The sequence below is a fragment of the Petaurus breviceps genome, unplaced genomic scaffold (genome assembly GCF_028583685.1).
Source record: "Petaurus breviceps papuanus isolate PSGF00001 unplaced genomic scaffold, PetGlider_PUasm1.0 128, whole genome shotgun sequence".
Classification (NCBI taxonomy): Eukaryota; Metazoa; Chordata; class Mammalia; order Diprotodontia; family Petauridae; genus Petaurus; species Petaurus breviceps.
Genome location: NW_027185664.1, coordinates 3,762,808 through 3,778,261, shown reverse-complemented (window position 1 = coordinate 3,778,261; position 15,454 = coordinate 3,762,808). Strand labels below are relative to the sequence as shown.

Sequence of the window (15,454 nt, the reverse complement as noted above, 5' to 3'; positions counted from 1 at the left end):
GGCACAGAAGCAGGAAAACTCCCTGCGCCCCCCCCCCCCAAACCACCTCAAATATCTATAAAAAATGACTCTGAACAAACTCTAGGGCTACAGAACCCACAAAGTGACAGAGAGAAACAAGCCTCCCACTGAAGGCAGCTTGGCAGGAAGGGTCCATCACAGCGCACTGGGAGCCCAGTACAGCCCCGCCTGAACCCATGGTTTTAGCCTCAGGGCAGGCAGAGCAGGCCCAGCTAGAGGGACTTCAGGAGAGTGGATCACCAGCAGCTGAGGAGGTTTCCAGAATTAACAACCCATAAATGCCAAAGACAAAGTGAGAGGTCAGTGTAGACTTTGGGACAGGGAGAAGCAGCTGAGGCATGGTGGCCAAAGCTGCATGCCTGCTTCAGAGCTCCTGGCCTGCAGATTGTAAGGGGACCAAGCAACCATTCTGAGGCATAATCACTCTTGCTTTAACTTGCTTGGATCTGGATTGCTGTCTAGGGTGGAGATCCCGGGGTGTGTGACCAGGTGCCAGAGCCTGTGGAGGCTTCAGAAAGGACAGCCAACTAACAGCTCCGGCAGCTGTGAAAACCCCAGTGATTTGGGGGCTAATCTCTGGAAGCAGAGGTCTACTGTGGCAAAAAGATCAAAAGTCAAGTAATTGAGTGGCAACATGAGCAAGCAAAGGAAGAAAAGCAAGCACAGAAATCTGACTTTAGATTCCTATTTTGGAGACAAAAAGGATCAAAGCATGAAACAGGAGGAAGACAGTAAAGTCAGAACTTTTGTACCAAAAGCTTCCAAAAAAATATGAACTGGTTACAGGCCATAGAAGAGCTTAAGAAGGATTTTGAAAACCACATAAGAGAAGTGGAAGAAAAATTGGGAAGAGAAATGAGAATGATGCAAGAAAATCATGAAAAGAGAGTCAACAACCTGACTGAAGAAAATAACACCTTAAAAAATAGACTTAACTCGAATGGCAAAAGAGGCTCAAAAAGGCAATGAGGAGAAGAATGCCTTAAAAAGCCAAATTTGCAAGATGGAAAAAGAATCTCAAAAGCTCTCTGAAGAGAATCACTCCTTCAGAATTAGATTGGAGCAAATGGAAGCTAGTGACTTTATGAGAAATCAACATACTATTAAACAGATCCAAACAAATGAAAAAATAGAAGACAATGTGAAATATCTCATGGGAAAAACCACTGACATGGAAAATAGATCCAGGAGAGATAACTGAAAAATTTTTGAACTACCTGAAAGCCATGATCAAAAAAAGAACCTAGAAATCATCCTCAAAGGAATTCTCAAGGAAAACTGCCCTGATGTTTTAGAACCAGAGGGCAAAAGATAGGTTGAAAGAATCCACAGACCACCTCTTGAAAAAGATCCCAAAAGGAAAACTCCTAGGAATGTTATAGCCAGGTTCCAGAGTTCCCAGAAAGGAGAAAATATTACAGGCAGCCAAGAAGAAACAATCTGAATATTGTGGAAACACAATCAGGATAACACAGGATCTGGCAGCTTCTACACTGAGGGATCAAAGGGCTTGCAATATGATATTCCGTAGGTCAAAGGAGCTGGGATTAGAACCAAGAATCACCTATCCAGCAAAACTGAGTATCATGTTTCAGGGGAAAAAATGGTTATTTAGTGGAATAGAGGACTTTCAAGCATTCTTGCTGAAAAAACCAGAGTTGAGTAGAAAATTTGACATTTAGATACAAGAAGCAAGAGAAGCATGAGAAGGTAAACAGGGAAAAGAAATCATAAGGAACTTACCAAAGTTGAACTATTAACATTCCTACATGGAAAAACAATAAGGGAAAACTGTTAAAATGGAAGGGAAGAACAGGAAGGCAAAAGGGAATGGGTCAACCTTACTCTCACTGAATTTGGTTTAGGGAGGGAATGACATACACACTAAATAGGGTATCTCACCCTACAGGAGAGTAGGGAGGAAGGAGATAAGAGGGGGGATGATGGAGGGGAGGGCAGGTTGGTGGGGAGGGAAGTTAGAAGCACACACTTTTGAAAAGGGACAGGGTCAAAGTAGAGAATAGAACAAGTGGGGGGTGGGATAGGATGGAGGGAAATATATTCAGTCTTTCATAATATATCCACTATGGAAATATTTTGCATAGTTACACATGTACAACCTTTACTGAACTGTCTATCTTCCAGTAAGGGTGGGTGACGAGGGAGGGAGGAAAGAATATGGAATTCAAAGTTTTAAAATCAAATGTTTAAAATATATATATTTACATGCAACTGGGAAATAAGATATACAGGCACTGGGGTATAGAGATCCACCTTGCCCTACTGGAAAGTCAGAGGGGGGATGGGGAGGATATAGTAGAGAACAAATTGGGGGAGGGGGTATACAGTGGGATCGCTGTTTTGGGGTGGTGAGTAGGGGACAGACGCAGAGAAAATTTGCAACTCAAAATCTTGTGGAAATGAATGATGTAAACTAAAAATAAACATAAAAAATTTAATTAAAAAAATTAAAAATAAAGAAAAAAATACAGAGAAATCCAATTTAATTGCAATAGCTTATTTATAATATATGTATATAAATAAAGTGAGATAAATAAATAAATAGTTTTGTTGTTAAAAATAAAGTAGATGGTCAAGCATTGTCATAACTATTTACAGATAAGGACACTGATGGTCAGAGAGTTAAGTACTTTGCTTAGGGTTACACAGCTAGTAAGTGTTAGAGCCAGGATACGAACCCACATCTGCTGACTCCAAATCCAGGGCTCTTTGTAGCCTATCAATGTTGTTGCTGTTGTTGTATTTTGGAGGGGGGAAGGTAGGGCGGTTGGGGTTAGGTGACTTGCCCAGGGTCATACAACTAGTAAGAGTCTGGTGTCTGAGGTCAGATTTGAGCTCAAGTCCTCCTGACTCGAGGGCTGGTGCTCTGGTCACTGTGCCACCTATCTGCCCCACGTTTTTGTTAGTTCAGGCCCAAATCAGGCCAGTCTGATGCCTACAATTCAGAAATGGAATGAAATGAGCCAGTTATAGGCAATCTAACATTTACTTAGCCATAGCATGGAAAAAATGCTTAGGAATGATACAGGATTGAAACAGCTGGACACAGGGACTTTAAGTGTAAGGGAAACTTCTTGCCTTCTCATTGGCTGTTTCTTATACTTCGACCACCAGGAAGCTGCATCAAAGGCCCAAGGGTTGGTCTCTTAAGCCAACTAAGTCTTAAGGATGGTTTCAATACTTTTTAGGGATAAACAAACCTAACCTCTGTGAAAGGAAGAAAGGGAACAAGAATCCACTAAATGCCTATTATGTGCCATGCCCTTCACAAATATTATCTCATTTGGTCCTTACAACAACCCTGGGAGACAAGTGCTATTATTATCCCCATTTTCTAGGTGAAAAACATGAGGCCAACAAAGGTTAAATGACTTACCCAGAATCACACGATGAGAGTGTGAGGCTGGATTTGAATTCATGTCTTCCTGACTCCAGGCCCAGCACTCCATCAATGACAGATATTACTCCTTCCACAAAAGTCTACAGTATATTGCAATGTTCTCTTCCCTCGTCTCTGGTTTTTCGAATCCCCTAGTTTCCTTAAAGACTCAATTTAGGGGCGGCCAGGTGGCTCAGCGAGTAAGGGCACCGGCTCCAGTGTCGGGATGACCTGGATCAAATCCGGGCTCAGATACTCAGCACCACACCCAGAAATAACTGGCCGTGTCACCTTGAGCAAGTTACTTAACCCCGATTGCTTATAAAAAAAAAAAAGACTCAATTTAGATTCCATCTCTTACATGATCCACCCAGTGGTTAGTGGGCACCCCCACTATAAAATTACTTTGTATCAGTTGTATACTTATTTTCCCTTGGTAGATTGTAAACTCCTTGAAGGTAGAGATTATTTAATTTTTGTCTTTGCATTCCTAGCACATTGTAAGCATTTAATAAAAACTCATTCATTGATTAAGAAAAAAAAACTCATGACAAGCACCGAACAAATATTTCCCGAAAAGAAATTGATTCCCCCAAGAAGTTATTCCAAACCTTTTCTCTAGAGAGTCCCACACATACCACCTCTTCTCCCTCTCAGTTGAGGACACTGTCTCCCACTTTACTGAAAAAACTGGGGCTCTTTAAATTTAAAAAACTGTGGTGGCCTGTCCCCTTCTCTGCATTTCAGAAGCCCTTGATAACACATCCCACTTTTTCCTCCTTTCCTCCAATCTCTGATGAAATGGACCTTTCTTGCCAAGCGATGCTGCCAAATTCAGGCCCTTGATCTCGTTCTCTCTAGTCTTCCCTAGGAGACTGACCCTTCAATCATCCCTACCTCTCTCCATAATCTTCAACTTCTCCTATTTACTGGTTCATTTTTAAAATTTAATTCAGACATTTTCACATCTCTTACATCCTTAAAAATCTTTATTTGTACTATGATCTCCTCAAGTTACTGTCTTATCTCTCCTCCCTTTGTCAGCCAAACTCCTAGAAAAAAATCATCTCTAACTGTCTCCACTTTTGCTCTCATCTCATCATTCAACTGGAATTGCTTCCTCCAAATTTACCAATGATGCTTACTTGCTAACTCGGATGGGTTTTTCCTTTGGACATCTCTGCTGCATTTTACACCATGAAGTACCTTCTCTTTTTTTTTTGGTGGGAGAGGGGGGAGGAGGAACTGCTCTTTCTTCATTCTCCTCCTGTTCGACCATTTCTCAGTCTTCTTTACAGTACCCAGGGGGCACAATGACAGACCTCTGGGTCTGAAGTCAGAAGACTCACCTTTCTGTGTTCAAATCTGGTCTCAGACACTTACTAGCTGTGTGACCCTGGGCAAGTTATTTAGCCCTTTTTGCCTAGTTTTCTCATCTGTAAAACGAGCTGGAGAAGGAAATGGCAAAACCATTTCAGTATCTTTGCCAAGAAAAGTCATGAAGATTGGGACACAATTGAAATGACTGAGCAACAGTTGTCTTTGTCAGCTAATCATTTACATCATGCCCCTTAGCTGTGTGCATTCCCCAAGGCCTTGTCCTGGACCCTCTTCTTTCTCTCTCCTTCTAGTCACTCTCTGTGGCCTCATTAGAAAATCACCAGTTTAATTATAACTTCTATTCATATGACTCTCAAATCTATATATTCAGCCCTAGTCTCTCCTCTGGCATTCAGTCCCATATCATCAGCTGCCTAAAGAACATTTCATATTAGATGCTCCAGAGACATCTCAAACACACTATGTCAAAAACAGAATTTATTGATCTTCTCCCCCAAACCCATCTGTCTTCCAAACTTCTCATTTTTGTCAAATGCACCATTCTTCAGGATTATTCTCAACTCCTTACTCTTCCTAATCCTGCCATTTTCACCTCCACAACATTTCTCATCTCTAAACCTTTATCTCTACTCACATGGTCAACATCTTGTCTTCAGGCCCTCATCATTTCTCAACAAAACTACTGTAATGATCTCCTAATTTGTCTTCTTTCTTCAAATCTTTCCCCACTTCAACCTGCCCTCTACCTTACTGCCAAAGTGATTTTCCTTAAGGACAGATCTAACAATGTCACTCTCTACATAATAATCTCAGCTCCCTACTGCCTCTGATAAAAGTATTAAACTCTGTTTGGCTTTTAAAGTCCTTTACAATATAGACACACATATAAAAACACACATACATATACATACATATATATGTTGTGTATATATATATATATATACTACATATAAATATACATATGTGTACAGGTACACATAGAGGGCATGGACCAACTGAATAGGAAGGGATGATACTTAAAAGGTGAAATTAAGAGGTGAAAGAGGAATATAATGAGAGATGGGGAGAGACAGAATGGGGTAAACTATCTTATATAGAAGAAGCAAGGGAAAACTGTTACAATGGAGGGGAAGAACAGGAAGGCAACAGGGAATGAGTCAACCTTATTCTCACTGAATTTGGCTTAGGGAGGGAATGACATACACACTAAATAGGGTATCTCACCCTACAGGAGAGTAGGGGGGAAGGCGATGAGAGAGGGGGGATGATGAAAGGGAGGGCAGGCTGGGGGAAGTGGGAAGTACCCACTTTTGAAAAGGGACAGGATCAAAGTAGAGAATAGAACAAGTGGGGGGTGGGATAGGATGGAGGGAGATATAGTCAGTCTTTCACAGTATGTCCACTATGGAAATGTTTTGCATAGCTACACATGTACAACGTATACTGAATTGCTTATCTTCCCAGTAAGGGTGGATGACGAGAGAGGAAGGGAAAGAATCTGGAATTCAAAGTTTTAAAATCAAATGTTTAATATATACAAATATGTATACTTATTATTATCATTATTATTTTACATGTAACTAGAAAATAAGATATACAGGCACTGGGGCACAGAGATCCACTGTGCCCTACTAGCAAGTCAAAGGGCGGATGGGGAGGATATAGTAGAGAACAGATTGGGGGAGGGAATATTCAGTGGGATTGCTGTTTTGTGGTGGCAGGTAGGGGAAAATGGGGAGAAAATTTGTAACTCAAAATCTTGTGGAAATAAATGGTGTAAACTAAAAAATAAAAAAGAGAGTAGAAAAGTAATAATAAAAGTCCTTTACAACCTGGCCCCATCCTACCTTATCATACACCACTCCCTTTCTTATATTATATAACACAGCCAAACCAGCCTCTTTACTCCACACGCCATCTCCCAGCTCTGTTCTTTTGTACTGGCTACCCCTCATGCCTAGAACGTGCTTCTGCCTCAGCTTGACCTCATCGAAATCCCCTCTTCTACAACTGGGATTAACTATGGCTTGAGGGCCAAATATGGCCATTGACCTAAGAATAATTTTCACATTTTAAACACAGTAAAGCATTATTATAAAACGTGAAAACCATTTTTAGCTTACTGGCTAATACAGAAACCAACTGCTGGCCTCTAGTTACATCACATCTTTCTTGTCTTCCCTTAACTGCTAATGCCCTCCATGGATTACAAATGCATAGTATTTAATTTGTAACTATTTATATATGTATATGTTCTGTATCCTGATAGAACGGAAGGTCCTTGACTGGATTATCAGAAATATTAGCCTGAACATAGTAACTGTTGGCTACCAAGCTGAATTTAGAAATCCATTTATAAAATATGAACTGACCATTAAGCATGTACACATGTTGATAATAACAGCAAACCACTTTATTTAAATTATTATTAGCACAATTATACACACACACACACACTTAACAAGTCCTTACCAGACACGGAGGAAGAGCAGGAATAGGGTGGGACAAATTGTTCTTCATCTTAGTAAGCATTCAATAGCTTTGGGGAGGGAAGGATGTCTTTCCTCTGTTGGTAACATGGATTCTAGAAAACCACTCCAGCTATGGGATAGTGGACGAGTGAGGGCACATGAGAATGAGTCATTAACCTGAGCACACAGGCAAGCGGAGAGAGGTGGTTATCTGAACCAGGCTTGTGAGTGAAACAAAATACTGGTGCATTATCTCCTCTCTACCCACGAATCGACTGCTATGCCTGGTGTAAGACTAGAAACAGGAACCTGTCAGGACACCCAACAGGGACGCACAGACTTAGAACAAGGAGCTGAAATTTGTTAAGACTCTTGCGGAAGATAGCACAGGGAAGGTAGGGCCTAACTACTGCCATGTGGTTCTACAAAGACATGGAAGTCCAGAGGCCTGGCTAACAACAGAAAGATGTCAGGCTTCCCTTAATGGACAGAACTAGTAATTATCAGCTGCTATATGCACTTCAGGAAAACCAAGAGAAAAAAAAGCATAACAGATCAAGGACAAGTTAGATCTCACAGGACCTGGTGATGAAAGTGACTGCTTGACAGTAGGACGTCCTGGAGCCTAGGACCTGAGCAATCTGTAGAGGCCATATAAGGAAGGTTCTTTCTTTCCAGGGGCTCAGAAGTGAAGGTAGATCTTCAAATGGGTCAAAAACCATTGAGATTCAAGATAAAAAAGACCCTGCAGGGTAGTCTAAAGTCTAGCAAAGAGTTCATAGGACCACAGATTTTGACCCGGAAGAGCTATCAAGTGACATCTAGCCCAACCCTTTCATTTTATGAGGAAATTAAGGCCCACAAAGGCTAAGTAACTTGTCCAAGATCATCCACATTCTAATGGGCAGAGCTAAGACTCAAAGCCAGATCATCTTACTCCAAAGACTATTTTTTCTACCATACCACCCTGCAGCTCTCTTTTCTTGGCAGGTGGGTGATGGGGGAAGACACAATAAGCCAAGTACCCCACACCAGGAGGCAGTGCTGAGAAACAGGTTTTAAAAGGCCTGAGAAACCTAGCAGCATTGTCAAACTGAAACCTGAGAACTGAGACAAGTCAAACCCAAATAGCTGTGGGCTAGGAGATCCTAGAGACAAGATACAAAAGGGGGGAGGTGAGTATGTAGAGCTAAGTGTTCAGGACTCAGCAGAAGAGCTATAAAAGAAACAGACTAGTTCCCTTTACATTTGCATAAAAATATGGGATAGCTTTTAAATTATCTAAAACTTTTAAACTTTTTCCTTTATTATTTTTGACTCCTTTAGGGATTCATGAGGTGATCAACAGTAAAAATCCTTTAAGAACAATCAAAAGGATATGGGCTGATTTAAAAAGCAGTACAAACATGGAAAAGGTCACAGGATAAAACGAACTAGAAAACAAAAGATATACAATTTGGAGACACAAGATCTTGAAAGGCAAAACAGACAAAAACTCAAAAGCCTTTGCCAAATAAAATTACCATAATTAGAGTAAGAAAATTACTGAATGGGGAGAATACTTTGTAAAAAATATCTCTTACAAAATCTAAAATCCAAGGTGTTTTATTGGAAAAAATACAACTAAAAGTCATACCCCAATTGTAAGTCAAAGGATATCAGCAGTTTTCAAAGAAGACATGCAAATAATCAATCATCATCATTTTTTTAATGCTCCAAATCGTTTTAAAAAAAAAACACCTCACATCTTTCACCTTTCTTCTGATTTGCCAAAGATGATAAAACTAAAAGTCAGTGTTGTCAAAGCCATGGAAAAGTAGGTACATTAAGACACTATTGGTGAAGCTATGAATTGGACCAAATGTTCTGGAAAATAATTTTGAATTGTGAGAAAAAGAGACGAAAGTGTTCCTACCCTTTGACCCAGAGATCCCATTAAATGGAACAGACCCCAAGGAGGTCAAAGATTTAAACACCCTACATTTACTGAAATATTTATAGCAGCGCTCTTTATGGTAGCAAAAACTGAAAACAAAGCAAGTACCTATTAACAACAGGATGGCTGAACAGCTTGTGGTATATAAATATAAGAGAATATTACTATAGTATAAGAAACAACAATCTTGAGGAAATCAGAGAAACAGAAAGGCTGGGATGAACTAATACAGAATGAAGAATGTAGCACTACAACATGTCATGATTGCAATAATCATTCAAATCACTAAACTATCAAAAAGGAAAGTAACCCAGATGATCTGTTATGACCAACTTTGGTTTCCAAGATGGATAATAAAACATACCACCAGTCCCTCAGTAGCTTGTCAGGGAACTAGGGTGTGCATTGTTCTATATGCTGTCTGTCAGTTGCTGTTACTATGTTTGTCAGTTTTGCTTGGCTGAAAAATTTCCAAAATGGTTCTTTGCGACAAAGAAGGATTCTATTGGGAGGGGGGGAAGACAGATGATGAAATGATCGTGCTGCAAAAAATAAGTCATCCATGTAACTTGAAAGGGGGAAAGCAAAAGATGTAAAACTGGCATCAACCCTAGCAGGCCAAACTCTGCAGCAAAGAACTCTGGTGGGTAAAGAACTGGAGAGAGAAACCATAAACTAAGCTCTGTGCTTGCTGACGGGAGACGGGACCACGGAGTCTGTAACATTATGGTCAGCATCTAAGGAATTGTAGATGATATCAGAACCCCTATCCATTAACATTCACTAAGCCCAAAATGAATGCACAGCCCTGGTTTTGTATTCCTCTAAATGTCCATTCTTGATAATGACTAGACCCTTGAGGATTGTGTGGCGAGAGCCTGGTACGCTGGAAGATCACTGGACTTGAAGCCAAAAGACCTAAGGTGCAAGGTGAGGTTCTTGTCACTTACTAGTTGTATAACCACAGGCAAGTCAATATACCGCTCTCAAACTGAGTTTTCTCTCCTATAAACTGTGGAAAGTAGCACCTGTTCTGTGGACTGTATAGGGCTGTCATAAGGATCAAATAAGGTGAGAGTCCCTTGTCAACTATTAAAAAAATTTGTTTTTATATTACCTTTATTTACCAATTATCTTACTTCTCTCTGTCTCTCAGAGAGCCATCCCTTATAACAAAGAATTTTTAAAAAGGAAAAAATCCCCCACAATTCAGCAAAACTAAACATTATATGCAGCATCCCACACCTCCACAGGCCCCAATCTCCAAAAAGAGTAGAGGGAGGTGCATTATTGTATCTTTTCTTTGAAGCTAAGATTGAAGATTATAATTTCACAGGATTCCTCTTTAATTTTTTGTCATAGCCAATACGGTTGTGGTCATGGTGTCCAGTTTTCCTGGTTCTGTTTTACTTTCACAGAAGTTCATATAAATCTTCTCAGTCTCTGCATGCTTCATAATCACTGTTTCTTACTGCACAGTACTATGTATTCACGTACTATAATTTGGTTCCCAAATAATGAGCATTTATTCTATTTTCACATCTCGGCTACTACATAAAAGTACTACTATGAACAAAGATAAAAAAGGACTTTTTTAAAAATCAATGATTCTATATGGACCTATGCCTAACAGAAGGATTTCTCATCACAGTACAAATACTTCCCAAAATGGCGGGACCAATTTACAGCTCAACCAATGAACATATCCGGGTACTTGTTTTTCCACAATGCCTCTAACAATGATACCTTTTGTCATCTTTTACAATTTGCTGAGCATGAGATAAAACTATAGAATGGTTCGGACTTGCATTTCTCTTGCTACCAGTGATTTAGAAAAGTCTTTCCTAGGCTTCTTCACACTTGGCAATTCTTTTGAGAACTGTGTTGCTATGACCTTTGACCTGTTGATATCCACTGACCAAAAGCCAACGGGGAACGGCTTTTGGAATTATATGTTTATAAAACACTTATACAACTCTAAGTTATGTATAAAAAGATAAAAATAAACTATTATATATGGCAAACACATTTTTAAAGTGTAAAATTATGTTCCATTTATGATCCTCTTGAAAACACTAATAAACTCAATTTCATTGTCATAATAGGAGGTAGCATGGCCTAAAAGATCAAGTGATAGTTTTGGAATTAGAATGGTTTAGGTTCAAATTCCTTCTTAGAAACTTAGTAGCTGTGTGGCCCTGGGCAAGTTATCTGCAAAATGGGGATAATAACATATCTAAATCACAAAGTGATTGTGAGGATTAAATAAGAAAATATACTCTGAAAACCTTAATATACAAGATAAATGTCGGCGATCATTGTTATTATATTAAAACATATTATCATTCTGACAATGAAACATACCTTTCCATCGTTGTCAAAAGAATCGAAGAAAATTCCAACACCATTCCAATTATCAGCTGATCCAAACACAGGACCTTCCAAACCTTGGTTTTCCGTATACCAAATTGCCTGTTAATATAATACAGTAAAATTCAGGATACTAAAAGTATATACTTATGTACATTTTACAAATTACACAAAATTTCATACTAGGCCATCAGCTCCAATTCGTCCTCTTCCAGTGACTCGAAATGTCACCTCAACCTCCCAGTTTTCAAAGGAAGCCTTTGTCTTTGTCCATACTGATCCTTTTTGACTTTTCAAAGATGGAGCAATTCGAATCTGGTCTGAACTAGGTATTGCATCTGAAAAAAAAAACATTTTAAAGAAAGCTATCAGTGACATTTCAATAATTCATTAAGTATTGCAATAATATTAGCCTCTTATTTTTTTTTTTTGGGGGGGATAAACAAGTTTATTTGTAAATTATTTTAGACAACATACATAATCGACCTAAAAACTTCTATAGAAGGATAAAGTTTAAAACCACTTTCAAGTTCCTCTAAATGATTTTTTTCCCTGGATGGTCATACCAGATGGACCCTAACCCCACAACCATCGCAGTATTTCCATGAAAAGTTTGAAAATGTATCGCCCTCCCCCATCCACAGGGAAGTTACTCTAAGGGTTATAATACATACTTCACCCGGCAGATAACTTCTATTTCCTCTAACCCTTGCATTCAATCTAGTAACTTAACTGATTCCAGTCTCCCTTTGGTTAAAAGGAAAAAAAAAAAACAACTCTATTAAGACCAACCATATATCACTATTAAGAACTGCACTAGATAATTTGCAAGTATCAGGGTGAGGATGCTGGTGGAAAAGTTTGTAGTTTTAAAAAGAGCCCTTATAAATAAAATCCTAGGTTACTGTTTGTACTACCAGCTAAAAGGTTGCTTAACATGTGATAGAATGAGGACTTAGGCAAGGTACAAGGCTGAGTAGCATCTTTCTACTCTGATGTAAGAGAACAAGTGAAGTTTAGCTAGGAGAAAGCCAACTGGACTTTTAATTACATCTCACTGCCAAGACTCCCCACAGGTGAATGTAAAACATTTAATTTAAAAACATCGACACTACAATATATAAATCAGCTATTATAAATGCACATAGTGTATTCTATAGCTGCCAGGTTTATGGTTTTTTCTTTCTTTTTTTTTTTTTTTAAGGAAACTGTAAGTTACACTATGGTTAAGACTTGTATATTTATCACCCTCTGAAAAGCCCACATTCTATCACAGTGATGTATGGTCAGACTTAACAGCCCCAATTGTTAAACACTTGGATCAAGTCATAACCAGTTTTATTGCAAAAGGACCCTGTACACATTTATATCAATTCTAATACCTTACCATGTTAGCTACCCAACAAGTCATTAACATACAGAAACATGCATCATGAGAAGCAAGAATTACCACCCATCCCTTCTGCTTATTAGCAGCTTGTCACTCCTGAGCAACAATGCTCACTCACATCACTGAGGTCTGTGAACAGTCACTTTTCGCATTCATCCTGAGTGAAAGACGGAATGACGTAAATACAAATGCAACATATTATAAACAATTTCTTACCAAAAAGGTCACAAATTAAAACCAAAGTATTTTACAGAATTTACTACAAAACACCATAAAACTGCCTTCACTTAAGCTCTTTCTCCCCGTATCCTGCGAGCCAACTGGATGTCTTTGGGCATGATAGTAACTCTCTCGGCATGGATGGCACACGGGTTAGTATCTTCAAAGAGACCCACCAAAGGGCACCAATCACTGCCTGGAACCTCTGGAACCTCAAGTCTGTTTGGAAGTCCTGTGCAGTCTCCCTCACCAATTGCTGGAAGGGAAGTTTCCTGATCAAAAGCTCCGTTGACTTCTGGTAATGGTGAATGTCAGGAAGGGCCCCAGTACCAGGCCGGTACCAGCGAGGCTTCTTGACCCCGCCGGCAGAGGAAGAGCTTTTCCTGGCAGCCTTTGTGGCCAGCTGCTTGCGTGGAGCTTTCCCACCAGTGGACTTACGAGCAGTCTGCTTTGTAAGGGCCATCTTGTCTGACCGAACGAACAGTCGATGTTTCCTGCGCTGGATTCCCTGCTGGTACCACCGCTTCTGTCCAGTAACTAAAGTCCGGGAATAATGGCGCTCTGATCAACGACCAAGCCACTCTGCGCTGGACGCCTCTTAATTTTTAGAAGTGTTTCAAGATGGACTCCAAAAAGCATGGTTTGATGAGGCTGGCAACTTAACTCAGAACTCAGTTAAAAAAGTACTCCATAATAAAAACAAACTTTTAATGTAGGCACTTCAAAATCTAATACTTTTGAACAATAAATCACATATTTTCAATTCAATTAAATCCAATCTAACAAATCTATGCAAAGCACTATAAGAAAATTAAAAATGATCCCTCAAACAGCTTGCATTCATTTTACCATAGGGGGAAGGTGGGAGCAGAGACACTACATGTACACAGGTAAGCATATTTATGAAAATCTAAGGAGAGAATGAACATTAAGAACTAGACTAGGATCAGGAAAGACTCCAACCTTCCCTCCAAGAAATGAAATATGAGCTGAATCTTAAATAAGAATTTTAAGAAAGGGAGCTCAGGAAAGGGAGCACTCTAGGGATATGAGATAGTCAGAAAACTTGTGGGAAGCCACAGAGACAGGAATTCTGGAAACAGCAAGTAAGCTAGTATGCAGAATACAGAAAGTCATTTGAATAAGTCAACAAATACATATTAAACGCCTACTATGTGCCAGACAAGGTACTAAGTGCTTGATAAAGAAAAGCAAAATTGCAATCCTCCCCATCAAAGAGCTCATATTCTAGTGGAGGAGACAACATGTAATAACTAGACTATATACCGAGCAGATGGAAAGTAATCTTAGAAGGAAGATTCTATCAATGAGAAGGACCTAGAAAGGTCACCTGCCAAAGGTGAGTCCAGCTGAGTCCTGAAGGAAGACAGGAGGCAGAGATGAGGAGAAAGAGCATCCCAGGCGTGGGGGCAGACAAAGGAGAGGTACAGTCAGTAGACAGAGCAGCAAGTTCAACACAAAGACCAGTCACTGGATTATACAGTATGTAGAGTGGAATGAAATATAAGATTGGAAAGATAGGAAGGGGCCAGGGTATGAAGGACTTTAAATGATAAACAGGGCATTTTATACTTGATCTAGAAGTAACTGAGAGCCACCGGAGTTTACTGACTAGGGAATGACCTGGTCATACAAAAACCACTTTGGCAGCTGACTGGTGACTTGAGTAGAGTGTAGAGTGTAGATAGGCTTGAGGCAAGGAGCTCAACCAGAAGGCTACTGCAACCGTTCAAGCACAGGTGATGGCAGCCTGTCCCAATGCAGTGACCGTTCATAGAGACAAAAGAAATTGTTTTAAAAATGCTGTAAAGGTAGAAATGACAAAACTTGGCAACAGACCAGATATGTGAACTGCGTAACAAGCCTAGAAAGGCAGACTGGGACTAGACCATGAGGGATACTAAATGCCCAACAATTATATTTCATCCTAGAGGTAATGAGGGGACACTGTAGGTTCTTGAGCAGGGGAATAACAGGTCAGATTTGTACTTGAAGACCTATGATTAAAGAAAGCTAAAATTATATATTTAAAATTCTTAGTGTGCAACAAATAAAGGATTAGAACTGAAATGGAAAACCTTGCAGTTACACTCTTTGAACACTGTATGTATTTAATAACATCCTTTGAATATCTCAAAAGGACTTTCCCATAAGAAGGAGCATTATTCTTTATTTTTTCCAAGTTCAAAAAGGGAAGTACTATGCTGTATAGAAAAGAACACTGGGCTGGAAGTCAAAACTCTATTACTGATTATATGACCTTGAACAAGTTATAACCTCTCTGA

General features: G+C 39.6%; 1 protein-coding gene, 1 long non-coding RNA gene and 1 pseudogene across 2 annotated transcripts in view; 1 reads left to right on the top strand and 2 right to left on the bottom strand.

Annotated features, from left to right (window-relative positions):
* The window catches only part of LOC138171579 (protein ERGIC-53), a 63,536-nt gene that overhangs the window by 44,543 nt on the left and 3,539 nt on the right, over window positions 1-15,454 (bottom strand). The window contains exons 2-3 of the mRNA XM_069101110.1: window positions 11,723-11,877; window positions 11,534-11,641 (exon numbers count right to left, since the gene is read on the bottom strand). Of these exons, the coding sequence (XP_068957211.1) occupies window positions 11,534-11,641; window positions 11,723-11,877 (263 nt within the window). The remainder of the gene's footprint in view (window positions 1-11,533; window positions 11,642-11,722; window positions 11,878-15,454) is intronic.
* Window positions 11,962-13,677, top strand: LOC138171572 (uncharacterized). Its single transcript, XR_011170919.1, has 3 exons — window positions 11,962-12,378; window positions 12,511-12,706; window positions 13,552-13,677. It is a non-coding gene; the product is annotated as an uncharacterized lncRNA (long non-coding RNA).
* Window positions 12,613-13,611, bottom strand: LOC138171561 (histone H3.3C-like; annotated as a pseudogene).